This window comes from Acipenser ruthenus, chromosome 20 (assembly GCF_902713425.1).
Source record: "Acipenser ruthenus chromosome 20, fAciRut3.2 maternal haplotype, whole genome shotgun sequence".
Lineage (NCBI taxonomy): Eukaryota > Metazoa > Chordata > Actinopteri > Acipenseriformes > Acipenseridae > Acipenser > Acipenser ruthenus.
Genome location: NC_081208.1, coordinates 12,929,894 through 12,952,297, shown reverse-complemented (window position 1 = coordinate 12,952,297; position 22,404 = coordinate 12,929,894). Strand labels below are relative to the sequence as shown.

The following is a 22,404-nucleotide window of genomic DNA, read 5'->3' as shown; positions in this document are numbered from 1 at the left end:
AGATAAATACATTTAATAGTGGTCTTACCTGAGTCGTTGCCCTGTAATGGTGTAGACTCTGGGTCCATGTCTGTAATGGCGTTGACTCCGGGTCCATGTTTGTAAGGGTGTACTCTACCACACTGTTGCCCAGGGCTGAGCTGTATGTGTATCTGCCCAGAGAATCAATCTCTCTCTCTCTCTCTCTCTCTCTCTCTCTCTCATATTAATAACAGTGTATTTACAGGCACCCTAAACAGCCTGGCTTTAAAATTGGGGTCTATGAGGGAGACATGGTGTTTGAAGAGGTGCTGTTTAAAGGGGATGTTTGAAGAGGTGATGTTTGAAGAGGTGAAGAGGGGATGTTTGAAGAGGTGAAGAGGTGATGTTTGAAGAGGGGATGTTTGAAGAGGGGATGTTTGAAGAGGTGAAGAGGGGATGTTTGAAGAGGTGGAGAGGGGATGTTTGAAGAGGGGATGTTTGAAGAGGGGATGTTTGAAGAGGTGGAGAGGGTGTGTTTGAAGAGGTGGAGAGGGGATGTTTGAAGAGGGGATGTTTGAAGAGGTGAAGAGGGTATGTTTGAAGAGGTGGAGAGGGGATGTTTGAAGAGGGGATGTTTGAAGAGGTGGAGAGGGGATGTTTGAAGAGGGTATGTTTGAAGAGGGGATGTTTGAAGAGGTGGAGAGGGTATGTTTGAAGAGGTGATGTTTGAAGAGGTGGAGAGGGGATGTTTGAAGAGGGGATGTTTGAAGAGGGGATGTTTGAAGAGGTGAAGAGGGGATGTTTGAAGAGGTGATGTTTGAAGAGGTGAAGAGGTGATGTTTGAAGAGGTGAAGGGGGATGTTTGAAGAGGTGATGTTTGAAGAGGTGAAGGGGGATGTTTGAAGAGGTGAAGAGGTGATGTTTGAAGTGGGGATGTTGAAGAGGTGAAGAGGGAATGTTTGAAGAGGCGGAGAGGTGATGTTTGAAGAGGTGAAGAGGGGATGTTTGAAGAGGTGGAGAGGGGATGTTTGAAGAGGGGATGTTTGAAGAGGGGATGTTTGAAGAGGTGAAGGGGGATGTTTGAAGAGGTGAAGAGGTGATGTTTGAAGAGGTGAAGGGGGATGTTTGAAGAGGTGATGTTTGAAGAGGTGAAGGGGGATGTTTGAAGAGGTGATGTTTGAAGAGGTGAAGGGGGATGTTTGAAGAGGGTATGTTTGAAGAGGTGAAGGGGGATGTTTGAAGAGGTGAAGAGGTGATGTTTGAAGTGGGGATGTTTGAAGAGGTGATGTTTGAAGAGGTGAAGGGGGATGTTTGAAGAGGTGATGTTTGAAGAGGTGAAGGGGGATGTTTGAAGAGGTGATGTTTGAAGAGGTGAAGAGGTGATGTTTGAAGAGGTGAAGGGGGATGTTTGAAGAGGTGATGTTTGAAGAGGTGAAGAGGTGATGTTTGAAGAGGTGAAGGGGGATGTTTGAAGAGGTGATGTTTGAAGAGGTGAAGAGGTGATGTTTGAAGAGGTGAAGGGGGATGTTTGAAGAGGTGATGTTTGAAGAGGTGAAGAGGTGATGTTTGAAGAGGTGAAGAGGTGATGTTTGAAGTGGGGATGTTTGAAGAGGTGAAGAGGGAATGTTTGAAGAGGTGGAGAGGGGATGTTTGAAGAGGTGATGTTTGAAGAGGTGAAGAGGGGATGTTTGAAGAGGGGATAGTTGAAGAGGTGATGTTTGAAGGGGGGGTGTTTGAAGAGGTGAAGAGGTGATGTTTGAAGAGGTGATGTTTGAAGGGGGGATGTTTGAAGAGGTGAAGAGGGGATGTTTGAAGAGGTGGAGAGGTGATGTTTGAAGAGGGGATAGTTGAGATGTGATGTTTGAAGAGGGGATGTTTGAAGAGGTGAAGAGGGGATGGTTGAAGAGGTGATGTTTGAAGAGGTGAAGAGGGGGATGTTTGAAGAGGGGATGTTTAAAGAGGTGAAGAGGTGATGTTTGAGAGGGGCTGTTTGAAGAGGTGGTGTTTGAAGAGGGGATGTTTGAAGAGGTGAAGGGGGATGTTTGAAGAGGTGAAGAGGTGATGTTTGAAGAGGTGAAGAGGTGATGTTTGAAGGGGGGATGTTTGAAGAGGTGATGTTTGAAGAGGTGAAGAGGTGATGTTTGAAGAGGTGAAGAGGTGATGTTTGAAGGGGGGATGTTTGAAGAGGTGAAGAGGTGATGTTTGAAGAGGTGAGAGGTGATGTTTGAAGAGGTGAAGAGGTGATGTTTGAAGGGGGGGTGTTTGAAGAGGTGAAGAGGTGATGTTTGAAGAGGTGAAGAGGTGACGTTTGAAGGGGGATGTTTGAAGAGGTGAAGTGTATAATAGCCGACTCATTTCAGGGTTTTCATTTATATTCTTTTTTTTATTCCAGGAAGAGATCTGGTTTCAGAATCAGTCTGGAATGCTAAGTGAACACTGATCACCAAAACTTTGATCATCAGAACATTGATCACCGCTGTGATTGATTACCGATTAGCAAAAGACATGGCTGATGTTCTGTACAACGAGCGGTGACTGACAGCAGCCTGGGTCTGGAGTGCATTGATTGCCAATCAGAGACATGGATTACCAATCAGACACATTGATTACCAATCAGATCCACACCTGAGAATTGCCGCACAGACCCGCATGAGCTTCACAGAGCCGTGATCTAGGCTGCAGTGCACTTATAAGTGAAGTCACTGGAACTCAGGAGTGCTGTGTTCTGACACAGCACTGCACACATGCAATTAACTCATCCATTTCATTTTCTTTTAGTTCTCAGTATAAAATGCCTCATGAACTGTTTAAGTAGTTCTGCTCCAGTTCTTTTCCTGTAAAGTTACTTCATCCAGAAAGCCAGTTTTGCTGATTTCCCACTCCAAATGAAGAGTTTATAAATTAATCAATCAGACACCCCCCAACCCCGCTCCTCTGATACACCCACTCTGTGATTGACAGGGGGGGTTATTTCCTTACTGCAGAGGATGAAGATGATTCCTGTGATTAACACTCCTCTCGTTGAAGGAGTGGCAGGCATTCGTTTGTGAAGCAGCAAGGAATACGAGCTGGAATACAAACAATCATTGTCTCCTGGGAGCGCATACCTACTCTGAGACAGAGAGCTTTAAAATACATAACCCTATCCCTGGAATTCATTCACTTCCACATTGGAACACACACACACATATAGAGAGAGCTTTGAAATATATACCACTACATATTTGTATTTAGAAAGGAAACATAGTGAGAGAGGAGAGGGAAGAAGAGATAAGGACAGGAGAGATCATTTGAGTGCTTCAGCAGAAGAAATCGACTTTATAGTAATCAGGAGAGGGGGAGGGAAAGAGGGGGAAGGAGAAGGAGAGAATGAGACAAGAGGAGAGTAGAAGGGAGAGAGACATGTACATTCTTTGGCCACCTGAATAATAATGAATCCACACAGAAATACATAATTTAGTACAATCAGACTAGAGGAGAGAAAAAACAAATAGATACACACAGATAAACACATACAAATACACACAGATAAACACACACACACAAAGATTAACACACACACACACACACATAGATTAAGACATACACATACACACATAGTAATGACACCACCCCCATCCCCCCTATCGCCCCAGCCCCCCCCATCTCTCCTGTCTCACTCGGGGCTCCAGCAGAGTGCTTCCTACTGGCTGGGGTGTGGGGGTGCTGTCCATGGTGCTGAACGGCTGGGTGCTGCTGGGGCTCTCTGCTCGCTGTGAGCAGCGTCGGGCCCTGGACCTGCTCCTCGCCCTGCTGGGAGGGACCCACATGCTCAGCGCTGCCCTGCCCCTCATCCTCTTCTCCTGCGTGCAGTTGGGGGGAAACAAACCAGCGTCCCCTGCAGCCCTCCCAGTACAGCCAGCTCAGGGGAGCTCAGCGCTGGACAGAGAACCACTGCAAAGCCTTCGTCTCCACATTCTACTGCCTGACGCTGGCAACCTGCTTCACAGGTGAGCCCCCCCCCCCCCTGTGTTTGTGTGTGTGTGTGTGTCTGTCTGTGTGTCTGTATGTGTCTCTGTGGGTCTGTCTGTCTGTCTCTTTTAACATCATACCATTGAGTGTTAATAGTAATAATTGCAATAGTACTGTTTTACCCGCTGGAGGCTAAGAAAATGATGCCACTGTGGCTCCAGCACAGCCTTCAGACTCCTGTATAACCTGAAGCGGGGCTGGAGCCAAGATGGCTGACAAAGTACTGCAGTTTCATGAACTTCGAGCACAAGAGCGAATAACTGTTTTTTCCAGACTCCTCTCTCTCTTAAGCCTTCTCAATCTTCCCCTCCCCTCCTCCTCTCCCCCAGTCTCCTCTGTCTCCTATCACCGGATGTGGATGGTGAAGTGGCCGGTGAATTACCGTCTCTCGAGCCCACGGAAGCAGGCATGGCAGGCCACGCTGGGAGGCTGGACAGCTGCCTTCATCCTGGCCACATTGCCCTCGCTGGGCTGGCACACCCCCGGGCAGCGCTTCTACCAGGGGGGCACCTGCCACTACAGCCCCGGGCACATCGGCCTGGGCTTCGGGCTGTGCCTGCCCCTGCTGGTGGGAGGGGGCACTGCCACGGCACTGTGCTGCTCCACGCTCACTCTTACCGAGACGATCTGCAGGGGGCGCCGCCACGCCGGTAAGTACCGACTCTCCATCTCACTCCTCACGTTTCAGAGGTCAAGGTTCAAGCAACTCAATTATCTCAATAAAACCGCCCAGACTTTGGGTACTTTTAATGTTTATTTATTATTATTTATTATTTATTTCTTAGCAGATGCCCTTATCCAGGGCTGTTATGTAAATAACCATGCACAGATGATGCTTCTTTCAACAACCACGTATTTATTACACTTGCTCTGACTCCTGCACCTTTGACCCCCATACGGAGGTGAGACTCCGTGTTCAAACATGCTGTGCTGTAGGACAGCCGTAAAGCAGTAGCCCAACCGCAAATGTTGTGAAACCAAAACAGATTAAACAGTGGCTGAATGCAGTCAGCACTAAACATCTAAGCACAGACATAACAAGGGCAACTTACAGTTGTTATAAAATACCGATAGAGCAGTTATAAAATAATAAATAAAATAATAAAAAAATTATAAAATAATAAAATCAGTAGAAAATAAGAGTAAATTCAAATAAAAACAAAATAAAGAGAGCGATTTAAACAGCAGTTAAACTATTTGCTTGTAAGAGAAAATTCCATTAAGAGCAAGTAGTAAGTACAATAAATGGGTAAGAACGATTTCAAATAAGAGCAATTACAAAAAATGTGAATAAGGTTACCTATAAAACAAGTACAAGATACAGTAAGTAGTTATAGGTAGGAGCAGTAGTTGAATGCAGCAAGGTATGGAGTAGTTCAGTGAGAGTACAAGCTGATTGTACTACTGGTACAATTGGGTGCCATATAGTCCAATATAGTGGAGAGTTATGAGGTTTACAGATGCTGTCTGAACAGGTGTGTCTTGAAGAGGCGCTGGAAGGTGGTCAGGGACTGAGCAGTCCTGATATCCATGGGTAGGTCATTCCACCACTGAGGGGCGAGGGTGAAGAAGGAGCGGGCTCTGGAGGAGGGGGAGCAGAGGAGGGGTACAGCTAATCTGCCGGTGGTGGAGGAGTGGAGGGGGCGAGGGGGGGGGGGGTGTAGGGAGAAATGATAGTCTGGAGATAGGAGGGAGCAGAAAGGTCGAGACAGCGATAGGCTAGTACAAGAGTTTTGAATTGCATGTGAGCAGCGATAGGGAGTGGAGCAGCGAAGTAGTGTGGAGAAATGAGGAAAGGAAAGGAAAAGACAAGGTGAGCAGCAGAGTTTTGGATGAGCTGGACGGGTAGCAGAGGCAGGGAGGCCGGCCAGGTGGGAGTTGCAGTAGTCAAGGTGGGACAGTACCAGGGCCTGAACTAGGAGCTGCGTGGAGTAGTTGGTGAGGAAGGGGCAAATTCTGGGTATGTTGCTGAGGAAGACGCAACAGGAGCATGCTAGATGTGCTGAAAGTATGAGATGTTAAGAAGAGAGAAGATGAAAGGGAGTAGAGCAGGGGCAGCAGCCTGGAAGAGGTGAGTGGGGAGGGGGTTGAGAGCACACATGGTGGGTTTATGGCTCTGGAGCATGAAGAAAACATCAGAGTCTGAGATGGGCGAGAAGGAGGAGAAGGAGGGTAGATTAGTAGGGGTTGCAGAGGGTGATGGGGAGTGAGTGAACAGAGAACAGGGGGGAAAATGTATGCAAACCTGGTCTGGAGTTGGAGGCTTCACGTTGCTTGGTTAAATAATTGTGCAGCCGGTCCTCGTTGGACTGTCCTCGTTTGGACTATCACAGTTTCCCTTTGGTAATATGGTCCTTCGGTGAGCTGGCACTGAGTGCGGACGCATTAGGTTAGGGTTAGGGTTAGCTGGCGCTGAGTGCAGGCGCACTAGGTTAGGGTTAGGGTTAGGGTTAGCTGGTGCTGAGTGCGGGCGCACTAGGTTAGGGTTAGGGTTAGCTGGCGCTGAGTGCGGGCGCACTAGGTTAGGGTTAGGGTTAGCTGGCACTGAGTGCGGGCGCACTAGGTTAGGGTTAGGGTTAGGGTTAGCTGGTGCTGAGTGCGGGCGCACTAGGTTAGGGTTAGGGGTTAGCTGGCGCTGAGTGCGGGCGCACTAGGTTAGGGTTAGGGTTAGGGTTAGGGTTAGCTGGCGCTGAGTGCGGGCGCACTAGGTTAGGGTTAGGGTTAGGGTTAGCTGGTGCTGAGTGCGGGCGCACTAGGTTAGGGTTAGGGTTAGCTGGCGCTGAGTGCGGGCGCACTAGGTTAGGGTTAGGGTTAGGGTTAGGGTTAGCTGGCGCTGAGTGCGGGCGCACTAGGTTAGGGTTAGGGTTAGGGTTAGGGTTAGCTGGCGCTGAGTGCGAGCGCACTAGGTTAGGGTTAGGGTTAGGGTTAGCTGACGCTGAGTGCGGGCGCACTAGGTTAGGGTTAGGGTTAGGGTTAGCTGACGCTGAGTGCGGGCGCACTAGGTTAGGGTTAGGGTTAGGGTTAGGGTTAGCTGGTGCTGAGTGCGAGCGCACTAGGTTAGGGTTAGGGTTAGGGTTAGCTGGTGCTGAGTGCGAGCGCACTAGGTTAGGGTTAGGGTTAGGGTTAGCTGGCGCTGAGTGCGGGCGCACTAGGTTAGGGTTAGCTGGCGCTGAGTGCGGGCACACTAGGTTAGGGTTAGGGTTAGGGTTAGGGTTAGGGTTAGCTGGTGCTGAGTGCGAGCGCACTAGGTTAGGGTTAGGGTTAGGGTTAGCTGGTGCTGAGTGCGAGCGCACTAGGTTAGGGTTAGGGTTAGGGTTAGCTGGCGCTGAGTGCGGGCGCACTAGGTTAGGGTTAGGGTTAGGGTTAGGGTTAGCTGGTGCTGAGTGCGGGCGCACTAGGTTAGGGTTAGGGTTAGGGTTAGCTGGCGCACTAGGTTGGCATCAGTGCTTATATAAGCTCTGGAGGTCAAGAGCTGTGTGCTGTAGACAATGGCTTGCAAATTACAGTAATCAAATCAGCCCTGTAACTTGGCAAATACTTATTTCAACACAACTGGCTAATATCGTTCACTTTACAGCATCAAACTAGCAATAACTCGCTTTACAATTAAAACAAAGCTATACTTAATTACTTACAAGAGCGTTCTGGTCTGTCTGCTCTCCTGCTCGCTGCTTATCTAATGCAAAACTCTGGCAGCTGCCAGGGAATATAATCGCCTACCTTCAAACAAAAACAGTTTAATCACTGGTGCTTCAGACAATGGCTTGCAAAATGTTGAAAAGGTTTAATTTAAACATTTTAACTTATCATGTTATTGTTATTATTATTTGTTTATTTAGCAGATGCCTTTATCCAAGGCGACTTACAGAGACTAGGGTGTGTGAACTGTGCATCAGCTGCAGAGTCACTTACAACTACGTCTCACCCGAAAGACGGAGCACAAGGAGGTTAAGTGACTTGCTCATGGTCACACAATGAGTCAGTGGCTGAGGTGGGATTTAAACCGGGGACCTCCTGGTTACAAGCCCTTTTCTTTAACCACTTTAACCACTGGACCACACAGCCTCCCATGTTGTGACAGAGAGCGAATTAATCCTAGTCAACAATCTCCCTCCCGACCTGTGAGGGCGCTGTGTAACAGGAACAGTGTGTTCCGAACTGGATGGTTTGACAATTCATTCCAGGGTCAGTTGGAAGTCGGCCATCCAGAAAGGGGGCGGGGTCACAGTACCAGAAGTCATGGATGTTACTGCACTGTCCACGTTGCTGGAAGCGCTGAACCAGAGACAGGTGGCTGCGGAGAGCAAGAGAGAAGAGAGGTACACTGCGCTGATCGAGAGGATCAGCATCAGAAACGCACACCAAATACCAACAGGACCCATGATGGCGCCCCCTAAAGCGCTGGCACAGAAGATGACAACAGAGGATGACCTGGAGGGATACCTCGCCTTTGAATGGTTGGCTACTGCCATGTCATGGCCTCGGCAATACTGGGCTAGGCAGCTGGGCACTTGCTTACTCAGGGAAGCCCAAGTAGCTTACCAGGCCATGACCTAGGAAGAGACCAGCCAGTACGACCTGGTCAAGCAGGCCATCCTCTGGCATCTTAACATCACGGGGGAAACGTATGGGGTGCATAGTGGGGGTGGTGGAAAGGCTACCACACCCAGTAATTCTAGGCCAGGACTGACCGTACAGGTGAATGTGGCAGAAAAACAAGGGGAAACGATTGGTGAGATCTTTCCCTTACAAGCTGACTTCCCTTTTTTATCCTAGAAAAACTAAGAAAGAGACAGATCTAAAAATGGGAAAGAGCATCACTGAAACGATGCAGGGGTCTGGTGTGAGAGGGCTCGGATGGTATCAAAAGGCACTCAAAGGGAGTCAGTATGCAGCGTGACTGTGAGGACGAGGTTACTGGGCCATCCAGGGCAGATACTCCGGGCCCTCTCAATATACTGGATGTGTGGGACCGAAGCACAGACCGCTTGGGGGCAGGTCCGGTCAATTGAAGATAAGGATGTTGAAGGTTCCCCAATCTTATCAGCCCGTGGTCATGAGGCTGGCGCATGATATCCCTTTTGCGGGGCACCTCGGAGCTGATAAAACAAGGGAGCGGATATTGGCTCGATTTTATTGGGTAGGTTTTCATACTGATGTGTCGAAATATGTAGCCACATGTCAAGACTGCGCCCCGCCCCTTTGGTCCCACTGCCGATTATTTCCACCCCCTTTAAACGTATTGCAATGGACATAGTGGATCCTTTGCTACCTTCTGACTCCAAGTATACACATATATTAGTAGTGGTAAATTATGCAACGCGATACCCGGAGGCAGTTCCATTGAGGTCCACTAGTGCCGCTGCGATAGCCAAAGAACTAGTGCAGATTATGTCGCGAGTAGAGATCTCCAAAGAGGTACTGACTGATCATAGAATTAACTTTTTGTCTAATACGTTACAGCAAGTATATAAAATATTAAAAATACGTCCCATCAGGACATCTGTTTATCATCCACAGTCGGACGGTTTGGTGGAACGTTTTAATCAGACCCTAAAGCAGATTTCAACAGGGTTCTCCCCCTTCGAGCTCTTGTACGGCTGACAGCCTCGCGGCATCCTCAATCTGTTGAGAGAGGGGTCCTACTCCGAGATCGCCTGGATTTGGTCATCGTTTGGCCAAGGACATCTAAAATTGTCTCAGCACCGGCAACAGCAGCACTAAGTGGCAGGGGACATATGAGGTGATTCGGGCTATAGGGAAAGAAAATTATGAAATTCAGCAGCCCGATCACCGCAATGAACAGGAAATTTACCATGTCAATTTATTAAAGCCCTGGCAGGCAAGGGAGGCCTTATTTATAGCCCCAGGCTAGGGACTCTGCATAGAGTCCCATAGCACACAGAGCATTCCAATGGGGGAACAGTTACTTCCAGATGAGAAACGAGATCTGATGTGCCCGGCAGAACTAACCTTGTTGAGCATGCTATTATCACTCCCCCAGGTATCACGGTTCGGGAGAGACCTTACCGGATCCTGGAAAGTTGACGAAGTGGCATTAGCAAAGAGGTGCGGCTGATGCTTGAACTTGGGGTGATTGAACCTTCCAGGAGCGAGTGGTGCAGTCCAATTGTGATAGCGGCCAAAAAAGACAGTACCAACCGCTTCTGCGAATATTTCCGCAAGGTAAACGCTATTGCCAAGTTCGATGCATACCCCATGCCTCGGGTCGACAAGCTTCTAGACAGACTGGGAACGGCGAGGTTCATCTCAACTTTGGATCTGACAAAGGAATATTGGCAGATCCCCTTAACCTGCAGATCACGTGAGAAAATCGCATTTTCAACTCCTGATGGTCTGTTTCATTTCATAACCATGCCGCCTGGGCTACATGTGTGCCCGCTGCCTTTCAGAGACTGATGGACCAGGTCTTACGCCCACATCATGAGTATGCAGCAGCACATATTGACGATGCGGTTATTTACAGCTCCACCTGCCAAGAGCATATGGCTAGGCTCACAGCCGTCTTGCAATCTCTGAGGGTAGCCTGGCTGACAGCCAACTTGGGTAAATGTGCATTCGCCAAACTAGAAATGCAATTTTTGGGATTTATTATGGGACATGGGCAGGTGAAACCCGTCGCACCAGAGTCCTGTTCATTTTTTTTTTACTGTGTATGATGTATTAAGCATTTCTCTGTATTTGAAGTATTATGGATTTTCTTGTTGTTACTGCATCTTGTAAAGCGCTTGGTGATGGTGGTCCACTATGAAAGGCGCTATATAAAATAAAGATTGAATATTACTTATAATCCAGGGCTGGCAATGGAATGTGGAACAAGCAATGTGATTGGTCAAGCAAGGTTCCAGCTGTCCGTATATTGGATGGATACAGACAGTTGGAGCCTTGTCACATATTCAAAATCACTGCACTGCCTCGCAGAATGTGAAGTACTGTATTCCTTTGAGACGCCCTCGAATTTAAGATGCAACCCTAATTTACCACCCTCAATTTGAGAAAAAAATAACATCAAATAGATATGCATTTACAAAGATACAACCTCAATTATGCTGTTATATCGTACACAACTGACACGAAACAATGTCGTTGTAGATTAACCATGGATCTTGTTTATTGTGCTGCATACTATAATACTTAAGATAGCGTCTCTGTCGTACGCACACCCCTCACTCACTTACAGCATCACGCACCCTGGCACAAGCAAAATGACACAACACTCCACTACACCAGGCAACATGTAACCCAGCAACCACAACAGCACTGATCGCATTGCAAACACAACAGTCACAACGGTATGCACAATACCAACAGAACATAACCTACTCATGGAGATTACTCACACCTGTTTTTCTCCCAGTTTGTGAACTGTGGTATTGCTTGGCATGTCGAAAAATATGGGGGTCTGATCAGCATTCCGATCTGTCCAAGCTGGTACTGTTTGTTGAAACAACACTGACATTGTAAAAGTTTATCTTGGAATTCCTCAGGAAGCTATCATTGTACATGCCTGTATGTCATGGAAGATTCGAGATCGGGCAGTAATGCTTTGATTCATCTTTTCTTGGCAGTCAGTCACGTTGCTGCTTGTGAATTCGGGTAGTGATGTCTTTGTTCATTTTTTCTCAGCAGTGTTGCTTGTGTGTTCAGGCAGTGACGTCTTTGTTAGTTTTTTCTTGGCAGTAAGTCACGTTGCTGCTTGTGTATTCGGGTATTCATTTTAATACACGCATCATTACTGTACTTGAATTTAAGATGCAGGATATTTTTGAGAAGCAAACAATTGTTAAAAAAGTGTGTCTTAAATTCAAAGGAATACGGTACTGGTAGCCATCCTGTCTACAGTTACAGATGTACAGTAACTATAAAACTGACCAATTACCAGCAAACAAATCCCAGAGGTAAGTAGACATGCCGATATGTATGAAGAACAATTCAATGAACTGGAAGATAGCAAAACAGGGAAAAAATCACTGTCTTTCAGGACTGGCTGAAACAAAAAACACATTGTATCAACTGTGGAAAATCCACATCTTAAGAAAATCTTTATAAAATACTAAGGGATTTCTATGGAAATGTAAGGAATGCCCATGGAGAAGAATATAACATTTCAAACTACATTAGTCTAAATGAAAACAAAACTGGGGAATCTGTCAATATATACACTCGCCCCGACTTCAAATAATGTCTTTTTAGCGGTTTGTAAATGCTAGAGAAAAACACAAAAACACATATCTGCACATTATCTACCCCTCTCTGACACAGACCTGAAAAATGACTGAAATCCGAGACGTCATTATTATTATTATTTTAATGCCATTCTGCTGAAACAACAGCTCAACTCCGCCTCCTGGTGGATCTTTTCAATGGCAATGTACAATTCACACAACACCCCGAGGCGTCCGTATATGTGATGTATACGGCACCCTGTCGGGCCTTATTGCATACATATACAGCATATAGAGAATTCTGCCCCACGCTTCTGATTTGACAGTATGGGACACTGAGACCATTGTGGCTCTGAGGCAGGAAGCAGGCTGCAGTGTGAAGCATAGCAAATACTGAGCCAAGATGACAGACAACAGGACCCCGTTTTTACAGATCAGATTGATGTTTGCTGTTTTGTTTCCGCAGAGGGGGGGTCAAAGGGCCGAGGTTTGGAGGGGGGGCAGGGGGATGTGCCAGCCATCGTGGTGGAGGACTCCAGGGGGCAGCGCAAGTCCTCGATCGAGGGGTCCGAGCCCCCCAAGACCTCCCTGCAGACCACCCGCCTCGTCACCGCCATCGTGCTGCTGTATGCGGGGCTGGCAGGAGTGCCCCTGCTGGTGAGGAACAGGAGTGCAGCACAGCTCTGCCTCCCTCAGCTTCATTCTCTTGTGTTTCAGACCCATGACACAACTCAAAACAATCCCTCTCTCAATCCCTCTCTCACTCCCTCTCCTTCTCTCACTCCCCTCTCACTCTCCCTTCACTCCATCACTCACCCTCAATTCCCTCTCACTCCTTCTCATTTCCCCCTCACCCTCTCACTCTCCCTTCACTCCACCACTCACTCCCCTCTCACCTTTCAATCCCCTCACTCCTTTCATTCCCCCTCACTCCCATCACTCCCATTTCACTCCCTCTCTCACTCCCTCCCTCTCTCACTCTCCCTTCACTCCATCACTCACTCCCCTCTCACCCTTCTATCCCCTCACTCCTTTTCATTCCCCCTCACTCCCGTCACTCCCATTTCACTCCCCCTCTCTCTCTCTCACACTTTCCCTTCACTTCATCACTCACTCCCCTCTCACCCTTCAATACCCTCTCACTCCTTCTCATTCCCCCCTCACTCCCCTGTCACTCCCACTCTCACGCCCCATCTCTCGATCTCTCACTCTTCCTTCACTCCCTCCCTCTCATTCCCCCTCACTCCCTCTCTCACCCCCTCTCTCTCCCTCTCTCTTTTCCTCTCTGTCCTGCTCTTGCTTGCTCTCTCCCACTCTCTCTGTCTCCCTGTCTCCCTCTCTCTCTCTCTCTCAGGTTGTCTCCATTGTCTCAGTGCAGTCTCATTCTCAGTCTGCCTTCACCGCTCCCTGCTGTTGGGAGGCGGTACTGCTCTGGTCGTCTCTGCTGCAGACCCTGCCCCTCCCCCTCCTGGTCTGGGGGTGTGAGCGGGTACCGACCCAAAGCCCGGCCCATGTGGGAACGCTGCCTCCGAGCCCTGTCCCAGGACAGCACAGAGGAACCAGGTAACTAGACAAACACACATAACTGCGTGCACTGCCTTACCTTCTATATTAAATGTCATTTGCCATGTTGGGGAGCACGACGGACAAAATTGAAATGGTGGAAATGACAAATGACTGCTTCCTAACGCAATTTGTCAAGGCACCGACTAGAGGGGAGGCATGCCTTGATTTAGGCTTTTCAAATAACAAAGACAGAATAACTAAAACAGAGGTCAGAGAGCCATTGGCAAACTCAGACCACAACATCATCTCATTTGAAGTATTTTTTAAAACCCCAAAAGTAATGAATAAAGCTAAGGTTTACAATTTTAGAAAAGCAAACTACGAAGGTATGAAATAGAGACTAATAGAAGTAGAAGGAGTAAAATAGAGAAAACATCCACAGAAAAAGGATGGCTGTTTTTTAAAAATGTAGTACTAGAGGCACAAAACAATTACATGCCAAAAGTAGACAAATCTAAATCTAAAACAAAATGGCCAAAATGGTTTAATAGATCAATTTAAAAAAATATTCAGCGAAAAAAGGCACTTTTCAGAGCGTTTAAAAGGGACCAAAAACAAAGTACTCAGAAAGAGTACTTGGAACTGCAAACACAAGTCAAAAAGGAAGTTAGAAAGGCCAAGAGAGAGATAGAAATCAATATTGCTAAGGGGGCTAAAACCATTTCCAAAATGTTTTTCCAATATTACAACAGCAAGAGAACATTCAAAGAGGAGGTTAAATGTCTAAAAGACACAAATGGCAAAATCATAGATGAAGAAAAAAATAGCAAATATATTAAATGATTACATTTCACAGGTTTTTACAAAGGAGGACACGGACAACATGCCCCACATGTTGACCTGTTCCTATCCAATTTTAAATAACTTTAGCATAACAGAGGCAGAAGTGTTAAAGGGACTAGGCGCTCTTAAAATAAACAAATCCCCTGGGCCAGATGAGATCCTCCCAATAGTACTCAAAAAATGAAAGAAGTTATTTACAAACCGCTAACAAGATCATGCAACAGTCTCTTGACACAGGGGTTGTACTGACAGACTGGAAAATAGCAAACATAATACCGATCCACAAAAAGGGAGACAAAACTGAACCAGGTAACTACAGACCAGTAAGCCTGACTTCTATTATATGTAAACTTATGGAAACTATAATAAGAGCCAAAATGGAAAATTACCTATATGGTAACAGTATCCTGGGAGACAGTCAGCATGGTTTTAGGAAAGGGAGATCATGTCTAACTAACCTACTTGACTTTTTTGAGGATGCAACATTGAAATTGCATAACTGCAAAACATACTACATGGTCTATTTAGATTTCCAGAAAGCTTTTGACAAAGTCCAGCATAAAAGATTAATTCTCAAACTGAACGCAGTAGGGATTCAAGGAAATGCATGCACATGGATTAGGGAGTGGTTAACAGGTAGAAAACAGAAAGTACTGATTAGAGGAGAAACCTCAAAATGGAGTGAGGTAACCAGTGTTGTACCACAGGGATCAGTATTAGGTCCTCTGCTATTCCTAATCTACATTAATGATTTAGATTCTGGTATAGGTAAGCAAACTCGTTAAATTTGCAGACGACACAAAAATAGGAGGAGTGGCAAACACTGTTGAAGCAGCAAAGGTCATTCAAAATGATCTAGACAGCATTCAGAATTGGGCAGACACATGGCAAATGAAATTTAATAGAGAAAAGTGTAAAGTATTGCATGCGGGCAATAAAAATGTGCATTATAAATATCATATGGGAGATAGTGAAATTGAAGAAGGGAACTATGAAAAAGACCTAGGAGTTTATGTTGACTCAGAAATGTCTTCATCTAGACAATGTGGGGAAGCTATAAAAAAAGGCTAACAAGATGCTTGGATATATTGTGAGAAGTGTTGAATTTAAATCAAGGGAAGTAATGTTAAAACTCTACAATGCATTAGTAAGACCTCACCTAGAATATTGTGTTCAGTTCTGGTCACCTCGTTACAAAAAGGATATTGCTGCTCTAGAAAGAGTGCAACGAAGAGCAACCAGAATTATCCCAGGTTTAAAAGGCATGTCATATGCAGACAGGCTAAAAGAATTGAATCTATTCAGTCTTGAACAAAGAAGACTACGCGGCGATCTGATTCAAACATTCAAAATCCTAAAAGGTATAGACAATGTCAACCCGGGGAACTTCTTTGACTTGAAAAAAGAAAAAAGGACCAGGGGTCATAAATGGAGATTAGATAAAGGGGCATTCAGAACAGAAAATAGGAGGCACTTTTTTACACAGAGAATTGTGAGGGTCTGGAAACAACTCCCCAGTAATGTTGTTGAAGCTGACACCCTGGTATCCTTCAAGAAGCTGCTTGATGAGATTCTGGGATCAATAAGCTACTAACAACCAAACGAGCAAGATGGGCTGAATGGCCTCCTCTCGTTTGTAAACTTTCTTATGTTCTTATGTTCTAACCATTACACAGAACCATTACACAGAACCACTACACAGAACCATTACACAGAAGCTCTACACAGAACCATTACACAGAACCATTACAAGGAACCACTACACAGAACCATTACACAGAACCGTTACACAGAACCATTACAAAGAACCATTACACAGAACCATTACACAGAAGCTCTACACAGAACCATTACACAGAACCATTACATAGAACCATTACACAGAACCATTACACAGAACCACTACACAGAACCATTACACAGAACCTCTACACAGAACCGTTACAGAGAACCGTTACACAGAACCACTACACAGACCCATTACACAGAACCATTACACAGACAATCTTTACACAGAACCATTACACAGAACCATTACACAGAACCACTACACAGAACCACTACACAGAACCATTACACAGAACCGTTACACAGAACCATTACACAGAACCATTACAAAGAACCACTACACAGAACCATTACATAGAACCATTACACAGAACCACTACACAGAACCATTACACAGAACCATTACATAGAACCATTACACAGAACCATTACACAGAACCATTACAAAGAACCACTACACAGAACCATTACACAGAACCATTACACAGAACCACTACACAGAACCATTACACAGAACCTCTACACAGAACCATTACACAGAACCGTTACACAGAACCACTACACAGAACCATTACACAGAACCATTACACAGAACCATTACACAGAACCACTACACAGAACCATTACACAGAACCATTACACAGAACCATTACATAGAACCATTACACAGACCCATTACAAAGAACCACTACATAGAACCATTACACAGAACCATTACACAGACAATCATTACACAGAACTATTACACAGAACCGTTACACAGAACCATTGCACAAAACCATTACACAGACCCATTACAAAGAACCACTACACAGAACCATTACACAGAACCATTACACAGAACCATTACACAGACCCATTACAAAGAACCACTACACAGAACCATTACACAGAACCATTACACAGAACCGTTACACAGAACCATTGCACAAAACCATTACACAGACCCATTACAAAGAACCACTACATAGAACCATTACACAGAACCATTACACAGACAATCATTACACAGAACTATTACACAGAACCGTTACACAGAACCATTACACAGAACCATTACACAGACCCATTACAAAGAACCACTACACAGAACCATTACACAGAACCATTACACAGAACCGTTACACAAAACCATTACACAGAACCATTACACAGACAATCTTTACACCGAACCATTACACAGAACCTCTACACCGAACCTCTACACAGAACCATTACACAGACCCATTACACAGACCCATTACAAAGAACCACTACATAGAACCATTACACAGAACCATTACACAGACAATCATTACACAGAACCATTACACAGAACCGTTACACAGAACCATTACACAGAACCGTTACACAGAACCATTACACAGAACCATTACAAAGAACCACTACACAGAACCATTACATAGAACCATTACACAGAACTGTTACACCGAACCTCTACACCGAACCTCTACACAGACCCATTACACAGAACCATTACACAGAACCATTACACAGAACCTCTACACAGAACCATTACACAGAACCGTTACACAGAACCACTACACAGACCCATTACACAGAACCATTACACAGACAATCTTTACACAGAACCATTACACAGAACCATTACACAGAACCACTACACAGAACCATTACACAGAACCATTACACAGAACCATTACATAGAACCATTACACAGACCCATTACAAAGAACCACTACATAGAACCATTACACAGAACCATTACACAGACAATCATTACACAGAACTATTACACAGAACCGTTACACAGAACCATTGCACAAAACCATTACACAGACCCATTACAAAGAACCACTACACAGAACCATTACACAGAACCATTACACAGACCCATTACAAAGAACCACTACATAGAACCATTACACAGAACCATTACACAGACAATCATTACACAGAACTATTACACAGAACCGTTACACAGAACCATTACACAGAACCATTACACAGACCCATTACAAAGAACCACTACACAGAACCATTACACAGAACCATTACACAGAACCGTTACACAGAACCGTTACACAGAACCATTGCACAAAACCATTACACAGAACCATTACACAGACAATCTTTACACAGAACCATTACACAGAACCTCTACACCGAACCTCTACACAGAACCATTACACAGACCCATTACACAGACCCATTACAAAGAACCACTACATAGAACCATTACACAGAACCATTACACAGAACCACTACACAGAACCATTACACAGAACCATTACACAGAACCACTACACAGAACCTCTACACCGAACCTCTACACCGAACCTCTACACAGACCCATTACACAGACCCATTACACAGAACCATTACACAGAACCATTACACAGAACTATTACACAGAACCACTACACAGAACCATTACACAGAACCATTACACAGAACCACTACACAGAACCATTACACAGAACCTCTACACAGAACCATTACACAGAACCGTTACACAGAACCACTACACAGACCCATTACACAGAACCATTACACAGACAATCTTTACACAGAACCATTACACAGAACCACTACACAGAACCATTACACAGAACCACTACACAGAACCATTACACAGAACCATTACACAGAACCATTACATAGAACCATTACACAGACCCATTACAAAGAACCACTACATAGAACCATTACACAGAACCATTACACAGACAATCATTACACAGAACTATTACACAGAACCGTTACACAGAACCATTGCACAAAACCATTACACAGACCCATTACAAAGAACCACTACACAGAACCATTACACAGAACCATTACACAGAACCATTACACAGAACCGTTACACAGAACCATTACACAGACCCATTACAAAGAACCACTACACAGAACCATTACACAGAACCATTACACAGAACCGTTACACAGAACCATTACACAGAACCATTACACAGAACCATTGCACAAAACCATTACACAGACCCATTACAAAGAACCACTACATAGAACCATTACACAGAACCATTACACAGACAATCATTACACAGAACTATTACACAGAACCGTTACACAGAACCATTACACAGAACCATTACACAGACCCATTACAAAGAACCACTACACAGAACCATTACACAGAACCATTACACAGAACCGTTACACAGAACCGTTACACAGAACCATTGCACAAAACCATTACACAGAACCATTACACAGACAATCTTTACACAGAACCATTACACAGAACCTCTACACCGAACCTCTACACAGAACCATTACACAGACCCATTACACAGACCCATTACAAAGAACCACTACATAGAACCATTACACAGAACCATTACACAGACAATCATTACACAGAACCATTACACAGAACCATTACAAAGAACCACTACACAGAACCATTACATAGAACCATTACACAGAACTGTTACACAGAACCTCTACACCGAACCTCTACACAGAACCATTACACAGACCCATTACACAGACCCATTACACAGAACCATTACACAGAACCGTTACACAGAACCATTACACAGAACCATTACATAGAACCACTACACAGAACCATTACATAGAACCATTACACAGAACTGTTACACAGAACCGTTACACAGAACCATTACACAGAACTGTTACACAGAACCATTACACAGACAGTCATTACACTGACACACTGCATCATAACACACTCACCCATTGACCCGGGGCAACATTGTAGAACTGGATAAACAGAGAAACACTGTCACACTGTTACACACTGCAACACTGCAATAAAACACACTGCAACACTGTAATAAAACACACTGCAACACTGCAATAAAACACTGCAACACTGCAATAAAACACTGCAACACTGCAATAAAATGCACTGCAACTCTGCAATAAGACCTACTGCAATAAAACACACTGTCACACTGCACTATTATACACTGACACACCGCAATCTCGTTTTATTCCTGGTTTCCCTCCCATGATGCACCTGTGTGTTTTGTTTGCAGGGAGATGCCTTGACGACCTGGATTCTGTCGCCATGGTTTCCAGATCTGCAGAGACGAAGCGAGCCACGCTATTCACTATGGAGAGAGGGACAGGGAAACCATTTCTACCTAATCACAGCACAGCATTGCAAAGCAGAGTGCATTATCTGCAGGTAACCAGAACCAATCAATACATCAATATATCATCCAATCAATAATAATAATAATAATAATAATAATAATAATAATAATAATAATAATAATAATAACAATTTCAGCACTGTTCTCATTCTCTCACTCTCACTGCTTTCATTCTCTCTCACTCATCTCATTCTCTCCACTCACTCTTTCACTCCTCATTCTCTCACTCCTCTCTCTCTCTCCTCACATTCTCTCACTCACTCACTCTCTCACTCCTCTCTCCTCTAATTCTCTCTCACTCCTTTCACTCTTCTAATTCTTGTTGAAACTCATTCAGAACCAATTTTTTGTTTTGCTGATTCTCTTTGCTCCGCCCCTTCCAGGTCCCTGCCAATAGGAGGCACTCTCACGATGACAGTGATTCCTGGAGTCACACCCCCTCCAACTCCCTGCTTCCTCGTTGGTCTTCCTCCGATGACATCGTCAGCAACCGACACCGGCTACCTGTGGGGAGCGGGGCCTTGTCCTTACATCACTTCCTGGAGATGCTCCCGCCCCCAGATGCACAGAGGTAGGCAGGTCCAGCTCTATCATTCTGGCTGGTTCTGGTTCTGTTGAGTCCGGCACTGTCCATTTATTTAATGTCCTCTCAGGTGTATTGAGAGTATGAAGGAAGCCACCTCCCCCTGCTTCTCCAGACAGGAAGTGATGCGCTTCATTGACCAGGATGACCTCTTCATGGCCCAACGATGTCACCACAGCAACCAAGCCCGGAGAGCGTCACTTGCCGTTGTCATGACAACACCCACCCTAACCTGCTCCGAGCGCACTCACAGGGGGCGCAGACAGCGGCCTGCGAGGAGAGCCTCCCTCAGCGGACCCAATAGCCAGAACCTCAGGGAGCTGCACTGCGGAGAACACAGAGACTGGGACTGAACCAGCCAGTGTGTGTGTGTGTGTGTGTGTCTGTGTGTGTGTGTCAGTGTATGTGTGTGTATGTGTGTGTGCATGTGTGTGTCAGTGTATGTGTGTGTATATGTGTGTCAGTGTGTGTGTATGTGTGTCAGTGTGTGTATGTGTGTCAGTGTATGTGTGTGTATGTGTGTGTGCGTGTGTGTGCATGTATGTGTGTCAGTGTGTGTGTGTCAGTGTATGTGTGTGTATATGTGTGTCAGTGTGTGTATGTGTGTCAGTGTATGTGTGTGTATGTGTGTGCATGTATGTGTGTCAGTGTGTATGTGTGTCAGTGTGTGTGTCAGTGTGTATGTGTGTCAGTGGGGGTGTGTGTGTCAGTGTGTGTGTATGCGTGTGCATGTTTCTGTGTTACTTAATATTAAATAGTGTTTATAGAACAAAGCTTCAAGTGTCATTTTTTGTGCAAAGATTTATTTACTTTTAGAGACTCCAGTCTGTGCTTTTTGACAACTCTGCTTCATCTCACTGTGCTTCACCTCACTGCTTCATCTCACTGTGCTTCACCTCAGTGCTTCATCTCATTGTGCTTCACCTCACTGTGCTTCACCTCACCGCTTCATCTCATTGTGCTTCACCTCACTGTGCTTCACCTCACCGCTTCATCTCATTGTGCTTCACCTCACTGCTTCATCTCATTGTGCTTCACCTCACTGCTTCATCTCATTGTGCTTCACCTCACTGCTTCATCTCATTGTGCTTCACCACACTGTGCTTCACCACACTGTGCTTCACCTCACTGCTTCACCTCACTGTGCTTCATCTCATTGTGCTTTACCTCACTGTGCTTCACCTCACTGTGCTTCACCTCACTGTGCTTCATCTCACTGTGCTTCACCTCACTGCTTCATCTCATTGTGCTTCACCTCACTGTGCTTCACCACACTGTGCTTCACCTCACTGCTTCATCTCATTGTGCTTCACCTCACTGTGCTTCATCTCACGATGCATAGGCCCAAGCTGTGTCCATGAACTGCCACAGCCCCACCTGCCAGCGGGCACTTCTCAGGTCCTGAGAGCTGAAC

The 22,404-nt window shown here is 45.5% G+C and overlaps 2 protein-coding genes across 4 annotated transcripts in view; both read left to right on the top strand.

Annotated features, from left to right (window-relative positions):
- The window catches only part of LOC131698874 (uncharacterized), an 8,040-nt gene extending 2,495 nt beyond the window's left edge, over window positions 1-5,545 (top strand). Inside the window, exons 2-3 of the mRNA XM_058993508.1 lie at window positions 2,354-3,950; window positions 4,302-5,545. Of these exons, the coding sequence (XP_058849491.1) occupies window positions 3,673-3,950; window positions 4,302-4,626 (603 nt within the window). The 5' untranslated portion in view covers window positions 2,354-3,672 and the 3' untranslated portion in view covers window positions 4,627-5,545. The remainder of the gene's footprint in view (window positions 1-2,353; window positions 3,951-4,301) is intronic.
- A 2,184-nt stretch (window positions 5,546-7,729) lies between these two features.
- On the top strand, window positions 7,730-21,908 carry LOC117425400 (probable G-protein coupled receptor 162). Of its 3 annotated transcripts, none has more exons than XM_058993506.1 (5): window positions 7,730-12,815; window positions 13,549-13,721; window positions 20,288-20,439; window positions 20,791-20,978; window positions 21,061-21,908. In XM_058993506.1, exons 1-5 carry the CDS (start codon window positions 12,562-12,564, stop codon window positions 21,341-21,343), a joined length of 1,050 nt encoding a protein of 349 aa, XP_058849489.1. In that variant the 5' UTR covers window positions 7,730-12,561; the 3' UTR covers window positions 21,344-21,908. The 3 variants fall into 3 exon arrangements, with proteins under 3 accessions (XP_058849489.1, XP_058849488.1, XP_058849490.1); XM_058993505.1 differs by having other exon boundaries at window positions 13,513-13,721; window positions 21,061-21,897; XM_058993507.1 differs by having other exon boundaries at window positions 13,513-13,721; window positions 21,106-21,889.
- Window positions 21,909-22,404: the final 496 nt, after the last annotated feature.

What these genes read in the sequence shown, in the direction of transcription:
- LOC117425400 (XM_058993505.1), top strand. Translation starts at nt 12,562, where the DNA reads ATGACAGACAACAGGACCCCGTTTTTACAGATCAGATTGATGTTTGCT. An exon ending in GGACAGCACAGAGGAACCAG is followed by an intron (nt 13,722 to 20,287) that starts GTAACTAGACAA and finishes TTTTGTTTGCAG; the next exon opens with GGAGATGCCTTGACGACCTG. An exon ending in CCGCCCCCAGATGCACAGAG is followed by an intron (nt 20,979 to 21,060) that starts GTAGGCAGGTCC and finishes ATGTCCTCTCAG; the next exon opens with GTGTATTGAGAGTATGAAGG.